Below are 20,132 nucleotides of genomic sequence, written 5' to 3'. Positions count from 1 at the left end.
CTTGAGAAACCTATATGCAGGTCAGGAAGCAACAGTTAGAACTAGACATGGAACAACAGACTGGTTCCAAATAGGAAAAGGAGCACGTCAAGGCTGTATATTGTCACCCTGCTTATTTAACTTATATGCAGAGTACATCATGAGAAACGCTGGGCTGGAAGAAGCACAAGCTGGAATCAAGATTGCCGGGAGAAATATCAATAACCTCAGATATGCAGATGACACCACCCTTATGGCAGAAAGTGAAGTAGAACTAAAAAGCCTCTTGATGAAAGTGAAAGAGGAGAGTGAAAAAGTTGGTTTAAAGCTCAACATTCAGAAAACGAAGATCATGGCATCTGGTCCCATCACTTCGTGGCAAATAAATGGGGAAACAGTGGAAACAGTGGTAGACTTTATTTTGGGGGGCTCCAAAATCACTGCAGATGGTGACTGCAGCCATGAAATTAAACGACGCTTACTCCTTGGAAGGAAAAGTTATGAGCAACCTAGACAGCATATTCAAAAGCAGAGACATTACTTTGCCAACAAAGGTCCATCTAGTCAAGGCTATGGTTTTTCCTGTGGTCATGTATGGATGTGAGAGTTGGACTGTGAAGAAGGCTGAGCACCAAAGAATTGATGCTTTTGAAGTGTGATGTTGGAGAAGACTCTTGAAGAGTCCCTTGAACTGCAAGGACAGCCAACCAGTTCATTCTAAAGAAGATCGGTCCTGGGTGTTCTTTGGAAGGAATGATGCTTAAGCTGAAACTCCAATACTTTGGCCACCTGATGGGAAGAGTTGACTCATTGAAAAAGACCCTGATGCTGACAGGGATTGGGGGCAGGAGGAGAAGGGGACGACAGAGGATGAGATGGCTGGATGGCATCACCGACTCGATGGACATGAGTTTGAGTGAACTCCGGGAGTTGGTGATGGACAGGAAGGCCTGGCGTGCTGCGATTAATGGGGTCGCAAAGAGTCGGACACAACTGAGCGACTGAACTGAACAAATGCTAACTAAATGCCACGTGTTGTGATAATCAGTTTGCCTATATTATTTAATCCTTCTGAAAATCTAGTACTATTATCTCCCCCCTTTCCTTAAGATGAAATAAGCTCTGAGAGGTTAAAATAATACCAACAATCACCTGATAAGTACTGTGCAGGGCCTACATCTGAATCCAGGTTTAGAACCTACACAAAGATTTGCTAAATGAAAGAAGTAATTTTTTTTAAACCTTGCAACATACTATCAAAACATTCTGACCGAAACTAATTGGCTGTGCAACAGATACTGGTAACACTCATTAACTCATAAATTATGAACAATGGCAACCATATAGCTTTAAGGCCCAAAGATTCAATGACCTCAAAGTCTTTTCATTCCATCAACAGTAATACAAACCCAAATGTGATCAATTCAACTGGCAGGACACATAAAGGGAGTATACAGCAGTAATCTAGAATCTGGAATGCTAGCCACACTCTTTTGAAATAACACAACAATGTGACCTAGGATCGTCAAAGTTAAAGTACACAACAAAAGTCCCAACTGAGTGACAGTCATACTAGCAGTGTTAACAGTAAGTTACATGGGACAAAGCTTATTTTTGGAATATTAGTAATTTGAGTAATAATATGACATTCACATAGAGACGCAGTCAGGTACTTAGGATTCAAAAACAGCAAAAAGACTGAAAAATGAAGACCAGGAAATCATGAGTAAGGAGATGATACCAGTCAAAGATGTAAGAATGGGTGAATTCTTCAAGTGAAGAGAAGAGAAAGATAAGTATTATGGCACCCAAGATTGAGGATGAGAGAAAAAGAAGTCAGCAACGAAAAGATAGGAAATCAGTAGGTCAAGAAAACCGAGAAAGAGAGCCTTCAAAGAGGAAAAACTCAAAAACAAAAACTTGAAACATTTGCCTTCTACATTCTGAAAAACTAATGAAAGATGGTAGTAACACATACAAAGCGAACAGCAGTCTTGGAACTTAGCATGTACGCACTGTTCAGCTACCATTGGTTCCCTTCCCTTCATGCCACCAACTCATTGCTACACCTCCACTGACTAAACAAAACTAAGAGGGAAAAGGTCAAAAACTTAAAAAAAAAAAAAAAGCTACAGTCAGATAGCTATATTTTCAAGAAATGTATGTCAAACTTCAAGACAAATATATACCTAACCTTCCCACTCACCAGGCTTTGTTTTTCCTTTTTAATTTACAAATTATAGACATTTTTCCCCTCTGGAAAAATTAACATTAATTAAACTCTATTCCTTACTGTTTTCAGAGGTATTCAACAACTTGAGAAACTGCTAACAAGCCTTAGATAAAATAACTCTAAAGTTTAAAAACAAGTTGGGAAAAGGAAAACAGCTCTTGGATAAACTATTACATGGACAGTAAGAGAACCATTAGGACACTGGAAAGAATCTGACTGACAGAAAACCAAATTACTGAGCAATCTGGATGCTCCGATAAACAAGGGAATGGGTACCATATTACCTTAAGATCTGCAGACTCTACTAGCATTTGCAACATGAAAAATGTGCTTATCTAGTTCTTAAACTATGTGTTCAAGATAAGGTTGAAGAAATCATTCATCAGCGCTTCTCCCAGTTACATTATCGTATAACCACTAACACTCAACAAAAAAAGCTGTTTTCATGGTGGGTGAGATGGTTTAAAAGACCCTTTGCCAGCAAATTCTTTTGAAAGCAAAAGGTGTGGGAACTTTCATTTCTGAAGGAATCTAGTCAAGGAAACATAATTTGACTTTTTTTTCCTGAGATTATAAAAAATATATCAGAACTTCAGTGTTTCACATGGCACATAATACATAATACGTATACATAATACAAACACAATACATGCTACTCAATAAGTACCAGCTAAATAAAGCAACAAAAGCCAAAAAATAGATAAAGTCAATCGATTTTAAAAGGGTATTGTTCCTACAATACATCAGATGTCCAAAGTCTGAACAGGAAAGAGTGAAAACAGACTCACTGAAAAAGATGAGGCCACCTGGTAGGTCATTCTAAATGGTTGAATGAATGAAAGAATGAACGCTTGATAAGAAACATAAAATAGAAAATTCATGCTAGATGCTACGAATCTGGAGAAAGGATTTTGCCTCCAAAGAAAAATTCAATCTTTATCAAGTTCAGATTAATATAATAAAATTTTAACAGCTAACAATAATTATGGAACTAAACAAAAAGAAGAAGGTGGGGGAATAAGTCTGTTGACTATATGGTTCTTTAAGATGGTGGGCTCTAAGATACCTGGGGGTCCTAACTCTGAGAGGCCCTGCCTGCCTGCCCACTTTTCCTCTTTGTTCTTTCACCCTTTCATCATTACATCAGTTTCAACTTGCACCTCTATCAGATGATTTCCAAACATTATCTTTAACTATGAGCTCAGTTTCACATCTCCAATAGTCTACAGATCGTGTCTTTGTGGTCGTCCCACTATCCCCTCAAACACAACAAACCTAAAACTCATCTGTTGCCAATTCTTCCTGAGTGATTTCCAAACCTGACTTGTTTCACCCATGTTTTCATCAGTCTCCCTATAACCCAGGCTTCAGTTCAGTTCAGTTCAGTCGCTCAGTCGTGTCCGACTCTTTGCCACCCCATGAATCGCAGCACGCCAGGCCTCCCTGTCCATTACCAACTTCCGGAGTTCACTCAGACTCACTTCCATCGAGTCAGTGATGCCATCCAGCCATCTCATCCTCTGTCGTCCCCTTCTCCTCCTGCCCCTAATCCCTCCCAGCATCAGTCTTTTCCAATGAGTCAACTCTTCGCATGAGGTGGCCAAAGTACTGGAGTTTCAGCTTTAGCATCATTCCTTCCAAAGAAATCCCAGGCTTACAGTCATCTAATTTTTTAGCTGTCCCTTCTCCCCAACTCTGCCAGTCAAATTCCATCAATTCTCCTTCCCCATCCAAATGACCCAACTTGGAGCTTCAATCATTTCTGGGCTATCACAATAATTTTTTAAAATGTCCAATCTCACCCCATTTCTAGTCTCTCTCCACACAACCCATCCTGCACACGGCTACCACATTCACCTTCTTCATTCATCCTGGCATAATCTTATTTACAAACACTTAATAGCCACAACATTCTGAAAAACATCTAAACGCCTTAGCCTAGCAATCAAATCCTCCATGCTCTAACCCCGATCTATCCTTCTAGCTTTCTCTTCCCCTAAATGTGTGCCAGGCAGTCATGTTTCCACCCTCAATTCATGTTATCTTCCACTCCCTCTTTGAGTACCTTCTACCCAAATCCTATCCATCCAGCATCCAACATACTCTATCAACTCAAGAGTTCTTCCTTTCAATATCCAAAAGTATACATTACCTATTCCAGTCATTTGAAACTTACTACATATTTTCTCAATCTGTGTTTTGCTTTATTTTTGTGTATATGTATGAGATTAGGATTTTCAAGAAAAGAGTTCATGACTTACATTTCCCCGTATCCTCCACATTTCAATAAATTTATGAGGTTCCCACCAAATGAAACTATGACAAGAGGCTAGAAGACCACTAAAACAAACAAAACAACCCCTACTAAACATTCCTTGTAAAACAGTGCTCCATGGAATAAGGTGATCAAAACACAAGGCAAAATCAAAGATATACAAAAACTGGATAAGTATTAAGAAGAATGAGACTTCTTAAAAATTCTGGAGATCCTTCCTAGAAAGATATGTTCTAATTCCTCCTCTCATTCAATAAAATGTTTTCCATTGTATTAAGCATCAACCCTCCTTTTTGTTTTTCAATATAAAGAGCATCCATAATGTGGGTGAGACATTTCAAATATACAACCCACAACTCTTATTTCAGTCAAAGATGCTCAGAGTCATTTAGAAAGCTTTGGAGAAAAACTCTCTTGTAGACCCATACATGTTAAATATATATATATATATATATACACAGCTATTTTGAGTAACTGAAATGTATATTAATTTCATACATTAACTTACATTTTCCTGATTCAAGATAAGATGTTAAAATGGTTATTATTTCTCTGAATGGCATCATTTAGTTCACCTAACTTTACTCCCACATACTGTGTACATTTAACATTAATTCCCTGAGAAGGTTGTAAATTACTACCTACGTACATATTCCTTGCAACTTTAAAGATAAAGTGGTTTTGTTTGGACAAAAACAGAATAATTATATAACTGCTAGTTGTTTGATAAAGGAAAAACTTGCTTACGAATAGACTGCAGCTATCAGTATTAGGGGAAACTGACAAAATTTAAGAACTCCAATCATCTATAGATAACTGTGCATGCTATCAAACACTGAAGAATTTTTTAAATAGTGTTTTGGCCTTTTATATCATAAAAACTTTTTTAGAATGCTACAAAATCTATCATGTTAAAGCACAACACCAAAAAAGGCAGTTATGACAAAATATCTGTGCAGTACTTTTGTAATCAACAGTACTGTAAAAGACGTTAATACTGTGATGATCTATCATTAGCATGGGTTTTTACACTTAACAGTCCAGCAAAAAGTTCCTCTGACTCAAATCACCTATGACACTTTGGCTCAAAAATCACTTCCTCAAAATCGATTCTCCATTGTCACAAGTCTAAAAATTAAACCCTTAAGGAGCTAAGCAGATGGAAATGGAAAGCAGTCTTTTCCAACCTCACTGTCAAACCGATCGGAAAGTTCGTAACTAAGCTCGCGGTTCAACAAGCTACATACGTAGTAATAACTTTGACGTGGTAACTTTTTATATGATGCCTGCAACAGAGTTTTGTAAGTATCTTTTGTGTGATGATGAACTGAGTCAGAGCTAAAAGTTCAGAGAATTCAGAGCCAGCCCAATGACACACCGGGCCAAGGCAGGAGATTTTAGAGGGACTCCCAAGATTCCTCAGGGAAAACGCCAGGTTCTGGTGTTTTCTAAGATGATGTACACCTGAAACTTTCTTTCGCAGATAACCAGACTGAGAGCAAGAGGAAGGAAATAAATACAGACACTCACACAAGCACAAGAGAACAGGGCTACTCACCAGCAGACAATCTGAATTCACTTCCGATTTGGGATCCCGCAGCAGGTTGTCGATTTTTTCAAACCGCGTCTCAAAACTGTCCCCAGTCGACATGTTGCTGCTGCTGTGACAATACCCTCGTACCAGCACCGGCAGCGGAAAGCGATTTCAACCAACTTCCTCCGGCGGTGGGTTCGCGGCCGCGGGGCGGAGGAGCCGGAACCCCAGGGTCACCAGGTGCGCCCGGTGCCCCCTCCTCCCGCTCACTGAGGGGATCTCCGCGCTCCGGACCCCGGGCCGGGGGCGACGGCGACCCACAGCCGCTCGGACGCCCAAAGTCGCATCCCACCTGGCAGCTCCTCACGACGGCCGACTGCGCCGTCGCTCCGGCGGAGGGCTGCAGCCTAGCGGGCCCCGGCCGCCTTCGCCATGGAGGGTTCCCGGTGCCGAGACGGGCAGGAGGGGGGAAAGAGAGAGAGAAGCAGGGTGGAGACTCCTTCGGGCAGCAGGGGAGGGAGAAGAGGAAAGGCGAATGCGAAGGGCGGGCGCGGAGCTGTGCCAGCTGCCGCCGCCGCCGCCGCTGCCGCTCGGGCCCCGGGCCGGGCCCGCTCCGCTCTGAGGCGCTAGAGGCGGTCTAGCCCCGCATCCCCGGCTCCACTCGGCCCGGCCCGACGCCCCGATCCGCCTTGGCCAGGAGCTGGTCCCCCACGGGACAGCCTCACTCTCCCATTTTGTCCCGGCGCTCCTGGGGCTGCTGTCGCGGTGTCCGGCGGGGCAGGGCGAGGTCGGAGCCCTTTGGAGGCTCGGGGGAGGACGGGCTGGCGAGCGGGCAGCGAGGACAGGGAGCCGGGTCCTGGCGGCTGCGGCTGGGGGAAGCTTCTGAGAGGCGCCGCGGCCCCGGCTGGGGAAAGGGCGAGTCGCGCGGCGAGTGCTCGGGTGGAGGGGGGTGGGGCGAGGGGGGCCGTGAGGGACTAATATGTCCGCCTTCCTGTTCAAACAAACGGAGACCGCCGGCGCGAACTGCGCATGCGGGGCGCGGACGTTCGGAAGGGGAACCGGGCCGGCGCCGCGCGCGCGCGCGCGCGCATTGCCCGCCTCCGCAGGGCCGGGCTGGGCTGGGCGGGGCGGAAGGCGGGGCGCACCCGGGGCTTCGCGGGCGGGCGGGCGGGGAGGCTGGCAGCCGGGACGGGTGGACTGGGTGCGGCGGGTGGCACCGCCCTCGCCCCGGCAGGCTCTGAGCAGCCACGCAGGGCTCGGGAAGCGGCGTGGGATCCACACGGGGAGGAGCTCTCGCCGCCTTCGCTCGCGTCCTGGCCGTTGCCCCAGCTCTGCTTCCTCTGGGCTGCAGCGGTAGGGAGAGTTGTGGCAAGAAAGGATGCTTGTTATTGTTATTTTAGAGATACTTTTTCTTTTCTTTTTTTAAAGGCCTCTTCGCCGACAGGAACCCGCATTTTAGCACCAGCGGAGGCTGGTCGTCAGTAGTGCTTCAGCGTCAGCCCTCCGTGAACCCCATGTCGTTTGAACCCGTCTTTGCTTCCATGGGAAAATTACGAAGCAATGTAGTACATGCATAACCCTCCAAACTCAGCGTGTGTGTCAGGGGAGCTTTTAACTATGGACTCCGGAAGATACAGTCAGTAGAAGTCAAGCTTAGTTTAGTTCAAAAAAAAAAAGGAAAATAATCTCATAGGAAAAAAAAATCAATATTTTTTAAGTTATTTGTACTAGTTTCCTTACACTATTAAGCCTCCCACTGTAGTTTTCTTCTTAATGTGTAATTCTGCCATTTCAACTTAAAAACATTTAGTGAAACTTAAAATTGTGAGTTTACTAGACTGAAGTAGAACATGAAAATAATGGGCCTTTCCTCCTAATTCAATTGCTTCATTGACTGTTGTGGGATAACCTACTGATAAGGTACTTTCAGCAGGAAATCCAACTTAATTCATTTCCAATCAATCTTCAGTTTGACTCATAGGTCAAATAAAGGACTGCTAAAAATCGAAAATGTGGATGTTTTATCCACCACTGGAAAAGGCTACAGACGAACCAATTGTCTTTCTATATAAAAAGCTCTGTACAGCATCTGAACAGCATACCAACTTTCTGCTGTGAGTCAGAGCTTAGGAAAATGTACTATTGTTTTAAAAATGGCATTCTGTTTGCATTGTGTTAGATGCAAGAAATATTGAACTATAAAATCCACAGTATCAATGAAGATAAAAGTCAGTCCTCACAAAAAGACAAACAAACAAATTTCAGGTATTTCATTAAATGCTTTTGCAGTGACTTTTCTTGGCTCCAGTATTTTAAGCCAGTCATGTGAATTAAATTTATTTTTAAGCATAGAGCTTAAAATAAATCTGGCAGTTGCCCTAAAATAAATTTCCTAAACCCTGCTTGTCCTTTTTTATTACCATTTTTAGGTAGTCTTAGGAATTTTGTTGTTTCTCAGAACGGTTAGCATTATGCTGCTTTCCACTTGAGCACATGAAAAAATGCTGGTAGCTAAGACAATACTTGAGTGGTCCTGACAAATGTAACTGGGACTGAAAGTCCATCTGGCCAAACTACTAGAAATATAGGTGAGGCCTATATATTTTGTTGATCGACAGGGCTATCTGATTATTGTAACCCCACACTAGTTGTCTTTTACCATAAGATAGATAGACTCTGTATCAGTGTTTTTGTTTTTTAATAGAGAAATCCTCACCTGTAATAGAATAGACTTAGTCCTCATTGGAAAAGACTGATGCTGGGAGGGATTGGGGGCAGGAGGAGAAGGGGACGACCCAGGATGAGATGGCTGGATGGCATCACAGACTCGATGGACGTGAGTCTGAGTGAACTCCGGGAGATAGTGATGGACAGGGAGGCCCGGCGTGCTGCGATTCATGGGGTCGCAAAGAGTCGGGCACGACTGAGCCACTGAACTGAACTGAACACATACTGAGTGCTTCCCATCTGTTAGGCAATATGTTTGTGTGTGTGTGTTGTTTTAGTCATGTCTAACTCTTTGCAACCCTGTGGACTGTAGCCCACGAGGCTCCTCTTCCATGAGATTCTCTAGGCAAGATTACTGGAGTGGGTTACCATGCTCTTCTCCAGGATATCTTCCCAACCCAGGGCTCAAACCTGGATTTCCTATATTACAGGCTGATTCTTTACCAACTGAGCCACCAGGGAGGCCCTAGTATTATCTTCCAGTTGTATTGTTTACATCACACAGACAAATGATTCCATATAAAAAGGGAATTATAAAACTTGCAAAGTGATCGATATGGTGGCTTCCCAGGTGGCACTAGCGGTGAAGAACCCACCTGTCAGTGCAGGGGACAGAAGAGAAACCGGGTTCCATCCCTGGGTTGGGAGGATCCTCTGGAGAAGGAAATGACAAACCACTCCAGTATTCTTGCCTGGAGAATCCCACAGACAGAGGAGCCTGGCAGGCTACAGTCCATGGGGTCTCAAAGAGTCAGACAAGACTGAAGTGACTTAGTGCCCACCCAATACGGTTTCAGTCCCTAGGGAAAAATGTGAAATGAAAAGAGCAAGGTGTGAATAGAAAGGATCTTGACAGCGTTTCAGTAACAGTGACTTGACTAGAGGTTTTTGAATACTGGGTCCAGGAACCAGGCCATCCTTGGTGGCCTGTTCATAAAGTAAGCAGTTCTACTTTAAGACCGTCTTTCAATCTCAAATTCTCTTGACTACTTAAAAAAAAAAAAAAAACTAAATGTACTTTGCTTTAAGAAGAAAGAGTAACAGGAAATGGTACCATTTTTTTCATGTTTTCACTTGGAAATTGAAAAATTACAAAGTTGGCAGCCTAAGCAAATATATCAAGTTAGTTATATTTTAATTTTTCTGGTTTTTGGTATTCAAACATCTGGAAATGTTTAATTTAGATGAGACTCTTGCTAGGACCTAATGAAGAGACTGCGGTGCTAAAAGAATCTGAGTGAGGCATAGTTGGGAGAGATCATGGAAAAAGTAGAAAGATTTGGGTGTAGGCTTGTATATAGTGAAAGACAATTAAGTCCAACATTCCTTTGCTTTTGGTTATTTGGTAGGAAATAGATTCCTTTTAATGTTTACAGAATTTCTTTCACAAACAATCATGTAGTAATTAACCTCCAAGGAAGTTCCCCATTGAACCCTGTCTCGCAGTATTCACCCCCTCCTGGAGGCCCCTCCCACATTGAATCTGGGCTGGGGCCTTGTGACCTGCTTTGACCAGCAAAGTGCAGCAAAAATGGCAGTGTGCCAATATCAAGCCTAAACTTTGTTAGTTTGCCTGGCAACTAACGGTTCAGTGCTCTGGGAAGTCCAGCTAAACTGAGATCACCATGGTGTGAAGAAACCCGAGCTAGCTAACCACAAGAAGACATCAGATGGAAGATGACTGAGGAATCCATAGAGAATAGAGACTCCAGACTTCTGACCCACATCAAGCCATTCCAGCAGTCCCTAGCCATTTGTAATTCCCCTGCTGATGCCACAGGGAACAGAGACAAGCTAATCCCTTCACACACTGCCCACACATCAGAATCGTGAACACGTAAGAAAATGGTTGCTACTTTGAGCCACTTTTTGGGATAGTTTCTCAGCATGAGATGACCAAACAGTTGGATTTCAGGCAAAAAAAAATACTCATAGTTGAATGTGCATATAAACATATATTGAGCGTACCTTTTATACTTTTTTTTTATCTTAACCATGACACAAGGAAGTGGTCCACAATAATGTGTTATAAAGGAATGACACAGTTTTCCCGGTGGGGAATCCACGTGTAGTGCAGGAGATGTGGGTTCAATCCCTGGGTCAGGAAGATCCCTTAGAGGAGAAAATGGCAACCCACTCCAGTGTACTTGCTGGGAAAATCCCTTGGACAGAGGAGCCTGGTGGGCTATAGTCCATAAGGGTCACAAAGAGTCAGACACGACTGAGCAAGTGAGCACACACACACACACAAAGGAATGACAAATTAATTCATGTTTATTGTCTTTACTTCAATAAAAACTTTGTACAAAAGAAATGTAAAAGCTTTTTAATCACATTAAAGAATGCTTCCAGATTTTTTAAAAAATTATAAAGCTATCATATCCCCATATAAACACATTTTCACCTGAATTTTAATATTTTCTCAATTTAGTACATAGTGAGGTCTAGTCTGTCTTAAAAACGTACCAAAAATTCAGGTACATACTGTAAATTACATATCAATTGTAATTTAGTGCCATAAATTGCATGTAATTTCAAAATTGCATACCACAAATGTGTTCAGAATGTTATGTGGCTAAGTTCCTATAGAAACTATAGCTAACATTTCCAAGAAAGTATGATACTTATTATGTTTCATGTAACTTTCCAAAAGGGCATTACTTTTTTTTTTAATCTAGAAGAGCTTCAGTTGATTCTGAACAACTTTAGTAAACTCAAAGTTGTGAAAATTTACATTCAGTTCTGTTTTAGGAAGTTGGTTTTATATGATTAATATTTTCCCACAAAGTAGTTTATATGTACACATTTTTGTAGATCTGTGACGTGAATCAGGAAGAATATGTTCCTTTACTCAGGAATGCTCTTGAGATCAGGCAAGGTTTTCTTTTCTTTCTACAGAACATTCAACCTTGGGAGTCAATATAATTTGACATGTTTATATCTACTAGGTGTACAGTAGTCGATGTACATGTTTACATCCTTTATGTGAACAGTAGCAGTAACATGGTTACATCCTAGGCAGCCTAGGTGCTGCCTAGGAAAGTTGGGGATTCGGCATCTATCAAGATTCCAGCAAGGAAAAGTGTAGAGCCAGCCATGAGCACAGAGCGCCCTTAAGGGCTTCTCCTGACTCACCCTGGAATGCCTTTCTCTAACATCTGTTTTTTATTTCTTAGAAGCTGCTATTCCATTCAACTGCAAAAATACTTGCACTGATCCTGGAAACAGAATCGAGAAATAGAAGGAAACAGATTTCTGTAAAACAGCTACTTCCCTGCTCTATGTTATTGCCATCTTGGGGACCCTTCTGTTACCACACTCACAAGCTCCAGCATGTAAATGTCTGATGTTGCAAGGTCATTCCAAGGGTGGGTTCCACAATAGTTTGTATTTATGGAACCCCTGAGATGATGTATACATGACCTTAGTGAAAGAGGAAAGGCCAGATCAAGGAGATAATAACAGATACGCATGGTTGGTCACAAACTCTCTTTTTCATTTTTTTCCAAGAGCCTCCTGTCCACATTTCCCGTCCCACCCAGCAGCTCTCCATTGAGTCCCAGTTGTGAGCTTCCTGGCCCACTGCTTTTGAGGCACTTATATTCTTCCGCTTGCTGCTGCTGCTGCTAAGTCGCTTCAGGCATGTCCAACTCTGTGTGACCCCACAGACAGCAGCCCACCAGGCTCCCCCGTCCCTGGGATTCTCCAGGCAAGAACCCTGGAGTGGGTTGCCATTTCCTTCTCCAATGCATGAAAGTGAAAAGTGAAAGTGAAGTCGCTCAGTCCAACTCTTAGCGACCCCATGGACTGCAGCCTACCAGGTTCCTCTGTCCATGGGATTTTCCAGGCAAGAGTACTGGAGTGGGTTGCCATTGCCTTCTCTGATTCTTCCTCTTAAGGGCCCTCAATTGGTGAATTGCCTTTTTTGGCAGTGACAGGCTCTTTGCTCAACATCTACTTCCCCTTTTTTTTTTCATGACAACTTTTATCACTCATCTCTGTCTCAACTTCCATGCCAAGCCTGGCACTCTGTGACGACCTAGAGGGGTGGGATGGGAGGAGGAAGGGAGGCTCAAGAGGGTGGGGATATATTTATATATTTATAATTATGACTGATTCATGTTGCTGTATGGCAGAAACCAACACAACATTGTAAAGCAATTATCCACCAATTAATTTAAAAAAAAAAGACTTCCATGCCAACCATGTGGAAACAGAAAAATGTCTGTTTCTGAGAGTTCACCATTTTCCCCTTCCCTTTCATTCAAAGCCCAGTTGAAATATAACATCTCTAAAATCCCTGTAACTTGAAGAGAGGTACTGATTTGTACGTTTACCCATCAACATGTAAATATTACCCTATATACTCTACATATTCCTTCTTGGGGCTTCCCCAGTGGCTCAGCGGTAAAGAACCTGCCTCCAATGCAGGAGGCACAAGAGACTCTGGTTTGATCCCTGGGGCAGGAAGATCCCCTGTAGAAGTAAATGGCAACCCACTCCAGTATTCTTGTCTGGAAAAGTCCATGGACCAAGAAGGAGACTGGCAGGGCTACAGTCCACGGGCTAGCAAAGATCTGAGCTGCCTGCATATTCTTTCCTAATAACCATGACCCTTTATAAACTTTGCTTTTTATTTGCAGGCAGTGTTAGTGCTCTGCTAGTTGAATTAATACATATGCTCTTGTTTATGTGTTCTTGTCATTACTGCTTCATGTGTTCCCTAGGGCATATGCTAGGCCTTTAAAAGCAATATTCATTTTTTTTTCTTCTTATAAAAATAGTACATGCTTATTTTTAAGATTTTGGGAAATATGGAAAAGTAAGAGAACAAAATTCACCCATATTCCCACCACTCAACTATAATCACTATTGATAATTTTGAAGTTTTTTTGTGATTATTTAGTTCCTTGCAGAGGTTTGTTTGTTTTATATGCTGTATGTATAGTTATTATATACCTGTTATTTTTCAGTTTACATAATGATTTGTATAAGCATATTTACCTTAAATATAAGGTTTAATACCTGCATAATATTCCAGTCCAGAAATTTATCATAGCTTATTTAACCATTACTATAAATAGCGCTACTAAAAAGATTTTTTTGTGCATAAGTTTTCATTAAGCTTTTTGTGCATAAAGTTTTTTCTTTTCCAAAAAAAAGTTTTTTTTCCTTTTCCTTCTTTTTTTGGATTTTTTTCTCTTAAAAAATTTTTTTAATTTTATATTATACAATTTTTCCTTAATTGAAAATTATTTCCTTCAAAATGATTCTCAAAAGTGGGCCAAAGCATTTTAAACAGTTTTGATGTATTTTGCCAAATTGTTTTTCAAGTATTGATGCAAGTTTATACTCCAGCTACTTATATTTATTTTTTTATTTTTATAAATATTTACTGTTTATTTATTTGGCTGCACAGGTCTTAGTTGCAGCAACTCTGTTGCTGTATGCAGGATATTTAGTCATGGCGTGTGTAATCTAGTTCCCTGGGTGCCCTGAATTTCTAACACAGAACAGAGCCTTAGCTGCTGAACTACTAGGGAAGTCCCTGGCTACAGACATTTATGTCCCTTTTAATACCCCTCGCTGGCCCTGAATGTCATTATTAACATCTTAGCTCATTGTTGTATTAATTTGCATACCTTTCAATACTACAAGGTTGAATATTTTTCCATTTGTTGTTAATTAGTTGTTTTTCTTTTTCTATGAATTAATTTATGATTTGTGCCTATTCATCAGTTGGGCCTTGGGATTTTTCTTATTGATTTATATGAGTATAAATATGAATATATATATGTATCTGTATATATGTAGGTACACATATATATGTATGTCTTAAGGATACTGTTTTGTTTTAGAATTGAAAATTTTTACCAATTTTTTGTTTATTTAAACATTGTGAATGTATTTTTGTCAATTAAAATACATACTTTAAAGAATTCTATCAATGACTTTTTAGAAGGAATTTGTTTTATTATCTTTATGCTTAGAGACTCCTCCCACCTTCCAAAAGTTTGATTATATATATCTCTATTCTTTTTTGTCTCCTTTCCCCACCCTTGCTATGACTTGCTTTCTACATAGTTTTAAAATTCCAACTGAAATTCATTTTAATATATTGAATAAGTTGAGAATCGACTTTTATCTTTTCAAATTGCTGAACAGTTCTATCAACATCATTTATGAAATTAACTTTCCTTATTGATTATGTTACACTCGTTGTCATATATTAATTATAATATCTATATTTATTCTTGAACTATTGTAATTCATTGCAGATATATTAATTCTACCAACATAATAATATAATGGTAGTTAATGTGATTATTTTAATAACCCAGAAAAGTTATTCCTTCGTTACTTTTCTTTTAAAATATTTTCCCAAACTATTTTAACCAGTTATTGTTCCATATGATTTTAAGACTATTTCTTCAAGTACCTCCTCATTCTGTATTGCATTCCATTACATTACTATTTTAACTGAAAGTATTTTATGACTTAATTTGGAAGGAATACTTTATGATATTCCATTTTCCAGTTCAAAAGTCAGTTCAGTTCAGTTGCTCAGTCATGTCCAACTCTTTGCGACCCCATGAATCACAGCACGCCAGGCCTCCCTGTCCATCACCACCTCCCGGAGTTCACCCAAACTCATGTCCATCAAGTCGGTGATGCCATCCAGCCATCTCATCCTCTGTCGTCCCCTTCTCCTCCTGCCCCCAATCCCTCCGAGCATCAGAGTCTTTTTCGATGAGTCAACTCTTCCCATGAGGTAGCCAAAGTATTGGAGTTTCAGCTTTGGCATCATTCCTTCCAAAGAAATCCCAAAGATCTCCTTTAGGATGGACTGGTTGGATCTCCTTGCAGTCCAAGGGACTCTCAAGAGTCTTCTCCAACACCACAGTTCAAAAGCATCAATTCTTCGGCACTCAGCTTTCTTCACGGTCCAACGTTCACATCCATACATGACCACTCTATTTATTCAAAAATTGTAAAAATGTTTCTTGACAAAATTTTATAGATTGCATCACCTAGGCAACACATATTCCTCATTGGGATTATTTCTGGGATTCTAAAATGTTGGTTGCTGTCTTGAAAAGGACCTATGTTCTGATTGTTTCATGATTATTGGCAAAAAGGAGCAGTATTGAATTTGATATATGTAGTGGTCTTTTATCAAGCCATTTTGCTGAACTACTATTGGGTCTATAAAATCTTTTAATGTCCTCCAAAGAGGGGACGAATTCTGAGATATATCTCAATTTTGGAGAGGTTAAAATGTGGAAAACAGCAAGTCATAGATTTGATAAAATATCATAGATTTCTAAATGATGATGATTTGGTTTCTTTCTCACCAGTAAGCATATCTTACATCTACTTCAGTTCTCTATGTCTTGGCCAGAGCAATAGAGGCAAATGACAGGCAGTCCTGTCCTTCTGTCCTGAGACGTCTGCTACATATGACCTCCAGAATGGATTTTGAGTTACTGCATTTAAAAATTTTGGTTTCCTTAAAGACTTTCTCTTTCCTTTTGCCCTCAATATGTTTTCATTTCAATTTAGCCTGCTCTCTCTTTTTGATACCCTATTTGTATTTCATAGACATCAGTTTGAAAAAAAAAAGGTATAACTTAGATCTAGTAAAATGCACAAATCTTAAGGGTACAACTCAGTGGAATTTAAAATATACACACCTGTGTGAACACCACCAGATCAATTACTTAAACACTTTCAACATTCCCAAAGTTCCTCATCCTCCTTCTCATAATTAGCTTGCCATAAATAGCTCATTAATATAGGTTAATCTATATTGTGATTCTTATCACCATAGATTAGTTCTACAAGTCTTAGAACTTCATAGAAATGAAATCATATACTATGTACTTTCTTGACTTTTTAAATAGATTTGGGGAACATTTTTTAATTGTAGTAAATACATATAAAATTTACCACTTTCATCATATGTAAGTGTTCAGAAAAGTGGTATTAACTGTACTCACATTGCAGTAGAACCATCACCACCCATCTTCAGTTTGGGAAGATAGGATGTGATTTCCAGAACATCCCATCTTCCCAAACTGAAATCTTGTACCCACTAAACACCAACTTCCCATACTGCCCCCCACCCCGCACCCCAACCACTGGCAAACTTTCATCTCTATGACTTTGGTACTATTCATAGTATTCTATGAATGAGGTACTATTTCAGGTACCTCAAATAAGTGGAATCACACAATCTATCTTTTTTGTGTCTGGTTTATTTCACTTAACATAATATCTTCAAGTTCACCCACATAACATGTGTAAGAATTTTCTTCCCTTTTAAGGATATATAGTATTGCATTGTATGGAAATACCACATTTTGTTCATTTATAAATCCATTGATGGAGATGGAGATTTTTAAAAATTCATCTTTCTAAATGTCTTCCTCTTTCTGTAATAAATCAGTATTGGATGAAGACTTCAAAAAAAGTTTTTAGGAGATTTTTTTGTCTTATCCTGCAGAAATTTATTGCATAGTTCTCACTTGCCACCCCCTACCCTCACCCCCATTTTCTCAGCTTTGAATTGAGAGAAAAATATCTAGGCCCAGAGTTTGAAAACAAATTAGAGGCAGAGTGTTGCTATTTAGTTCCCTCATTATCTAGCTTAGGTACTGATGGACTCTCTTTTCTAATACATGTTTTTTGATGTGGACCATTTTTAAAGTCTTTATTGAATTTGTTACAATATTGCTTCTGCTTTATGTTTTGGCTTTGAGGCATGTGGGATCTTAGTTCTCTGATCAGGGATTAGACCTACCCACCTAGCATTGGAAGAGGAAGTCTTAACCCTTCAACCACTAGGGAAGTCCCCCTTTTTAAAACAAATATATATACATTTTTTATTTGTTTGGTTGCAACACACGGGATAGTTGATCTTTCGTGCAGCATGTGGCATCTCTAGTTGCTGCACCACACAAACTTTTAGTCATGGCATGTGGGATCTAGTTCCCTGACCAGGGATTGAGCCTGGGCCCTCCGCGTTGGCAGTGCAGAGTCTTAGTCACTGGATGACCAGGGAAGTCCCTCTCTTCTCTAATATTCTGTGATTTGATATCCATAGGACTTATTCTAGTTTTTTTTTTTCTCTGCTTAGCAAGCATTTCTTTTGTGTAGTTCTTTTGAAATGAAGTGGAATTACTTCCTGCTTCTCTGTTAGAGAGAGGATGTTTAACCTAGAAAATTTAACTGTATTTACTCTTCCTTAAGGACAGCTTTACCCCTGCCCTCAACTTTCACTGTTTTTAGGGTTGCTCTACCTCTACCTGAAAAGTTATGACCAACTTAGATAGCATATTCAAAAGCAGAGACATTACTTTGCCAACTAAGGTCTGTCTAGTTAAGGCTATGGTTTTTCCTGTGGTCGTGTATGGATGTGAGAGTGAAGACTGTGAACAAGGCTGAGCGCTGAAGAATTGATGCTTTTGAAGTGTGGTGTTGGAGAAGACTCTTGAGAGTCCCTTGGACTGCAAGGAGATCCAGCCAGTCCATTCTAAAGGAGATCAGCCCTGGGATTTCTTTGGAAGGAATGATGCTAAAGCTGAAACTCCAGTACTTTGGCCACCTCATGCGAAGAGTTGACTCATTGGAAAAGACTCTGATGCTGGGAGGGATTGAGGGCAGGAGGAGAAAGGGATGACAGAGGATGAGATGGCTGGATGGCATCACCGACTTGATGGACGTGAGTCTGAGTGAACTTCGGGAGATGGTGATGGACAGGGAGGCCTGGCGTGCTGCGATTCATGGGGTCGCAAAGAGTCGGACACGACTGAGCGACTGAACAACGACGACCTCTGCCTGAAATTCTTTTTCCTCCCATAATTCATCGATTATATTTCCCCTAATTTTTCCTCCCAGTTTTATGAGACAGTTGACACACAGCACTCTATAAGGTTAAGGTATTACTTCACCTGAAATTCTTTATCTTTGAGAAGACTACCTATCCCAAGGTCTCCATCCTCTTCATCCTAAGCCTTAGTGTGTTCTGGGGATTGTAGAAACTGAATTGGATAAGAGGGGCCGTGAATGAAAGGAAGGACACTCTGACCATTCAGACCTGTTTCCACACAGTTAAGGCCATGCATGTCTGAATTTCTCATTAGTGAACCGCTGTGTTTCCCAAACTGTGGGCAGTCAGTGAAGGGAATCAAGGCGAGTCATGAGACAGGGTTCCTTCTACCTAATTCACAGCTGTGCTTTCCAGATTCAAAACATGCTGTTATGGAGAATTCCCTGGCAGTCCAGTGGTTAGGACTCCACTCTTTCACTGCCGAGGATAAAGGTTCAGTCTGATCAGGGAACTAAGATCCGGCAAGCCTCATGGTGGCCAAAAAAAAAAAACCACCTGCATTATGCCTCAGGTATCAATTCTGTTTCTTAGTTTGACACTAATGAAAATTTAATACTAGAAATACTTCCAGAAATCTCATTCATGATTGACTTTTATTCTTTATTTCAGGAGTGATTGTGCATTTTCATCTTTTCATATGATTACATGAATATTTAGGCATCCCAGGTGGCACTAGTGGTAAAGAACCTGCCTGATCTCTGGGTTGGGAAGATTCCCTGGCGGAGGGCATGGCAACCCACTCCTATATTCTTGCCTGGAGAACCCCAGACAAAGGAGCCTGGTGAGCTATGGTCCATAGGGACACAAAGAAGTGGACACCACTGAAGTGACTTGGCACACACTTCTTACCTAGAAATCTCAGCTGTTTTACAAGCATCAGAGAAGAACTAGAAAGCACCATACAGATACTACTGCTGGACTGATCATGATCAAGACAGGCTCTCAACTGTAAACACGTGGCTCTCTATTTTGTTTTCAACCAGTGCAAATCTTAGTTGTTATGACATCTTACACCACCATCCAATAAGAACAGCAGATAAAAGTAGGCTGCTATAATTGAAGCCAATAGTAGTACCAGGACACCCACCCTCTCCCCACTGCTTTGGCAGAGAAAGGGCTCCATGGAATGCCTAAAGCTCTGAGCAGCATAATTTCTAAATCACTACCCTAGACATCACTAAGGGCCTTCCTAGTGGTTCAGACAGTAAAGAAGCTGCCCGAATGCAGGAGATCCGGGTTCGATCCTTCGATCAGGAAGATCCCCTGGAGAAGGGAATGGCTACCCAACTCTAGTATTTTTGCCTGGAGAATTCTATGGACCCAGGAGCTGGATGGTCATTACAGTCCCTGGGGTCACAAAGAGTCAGATATGACTGAGCAACTAACACACACACACACACAGACACACATAGACACACACACACACACACACGACATCACTAAAGGATGTTTGTGCAAACTACCCACTAAAGAAGAGTATGAGAAAGGGCAT

The 20,132-nt window shown here is 41.0% G+C and overlaps 1 protein-coding gene across 1 annotated transcript in view; it reads right to left on the bottom strand.

Annotated features, from left to right (window-relative positions):
* Positions 1-7,081, bottom strand: part of ROCK1 (Rho associated coiled-coil containing protein kinase 1) — a 127,393-nt gene extending 120,312 nt beyond the window's left edge. The window contains exon 1 of the mRNA XM_005697060.3: positions 6,046-7,081. Coding sequence (XP_005697117.2) covers positions 6,046-6,138 — 93 coding nt within the window. The 5' untranslated portion in view covers positions 6,139-7,081. The remainder of the gene's footprint in view (positions 1-6,045) is intronic.

Source organism: Capra hircus, chromosome 24 (genome assembly GCF_001704415.2).
Source record: "Capra hircus breed San Clemente chromosome 24, ASM170441v1, whole genome shotgun sequence".
Classification (NCBI taxonomy): domain Eukaryota; kingdom Metazoa; phylum Chordata; class Mammalia; order Artiodactyla; family Bovidae; genus Capra; species Capra hircus.
The sequence above is the reverse complement of the archived record's forward strand: the minus strand, read 5'-3'. Positions and strand labels throughout refer to the sequence as shown.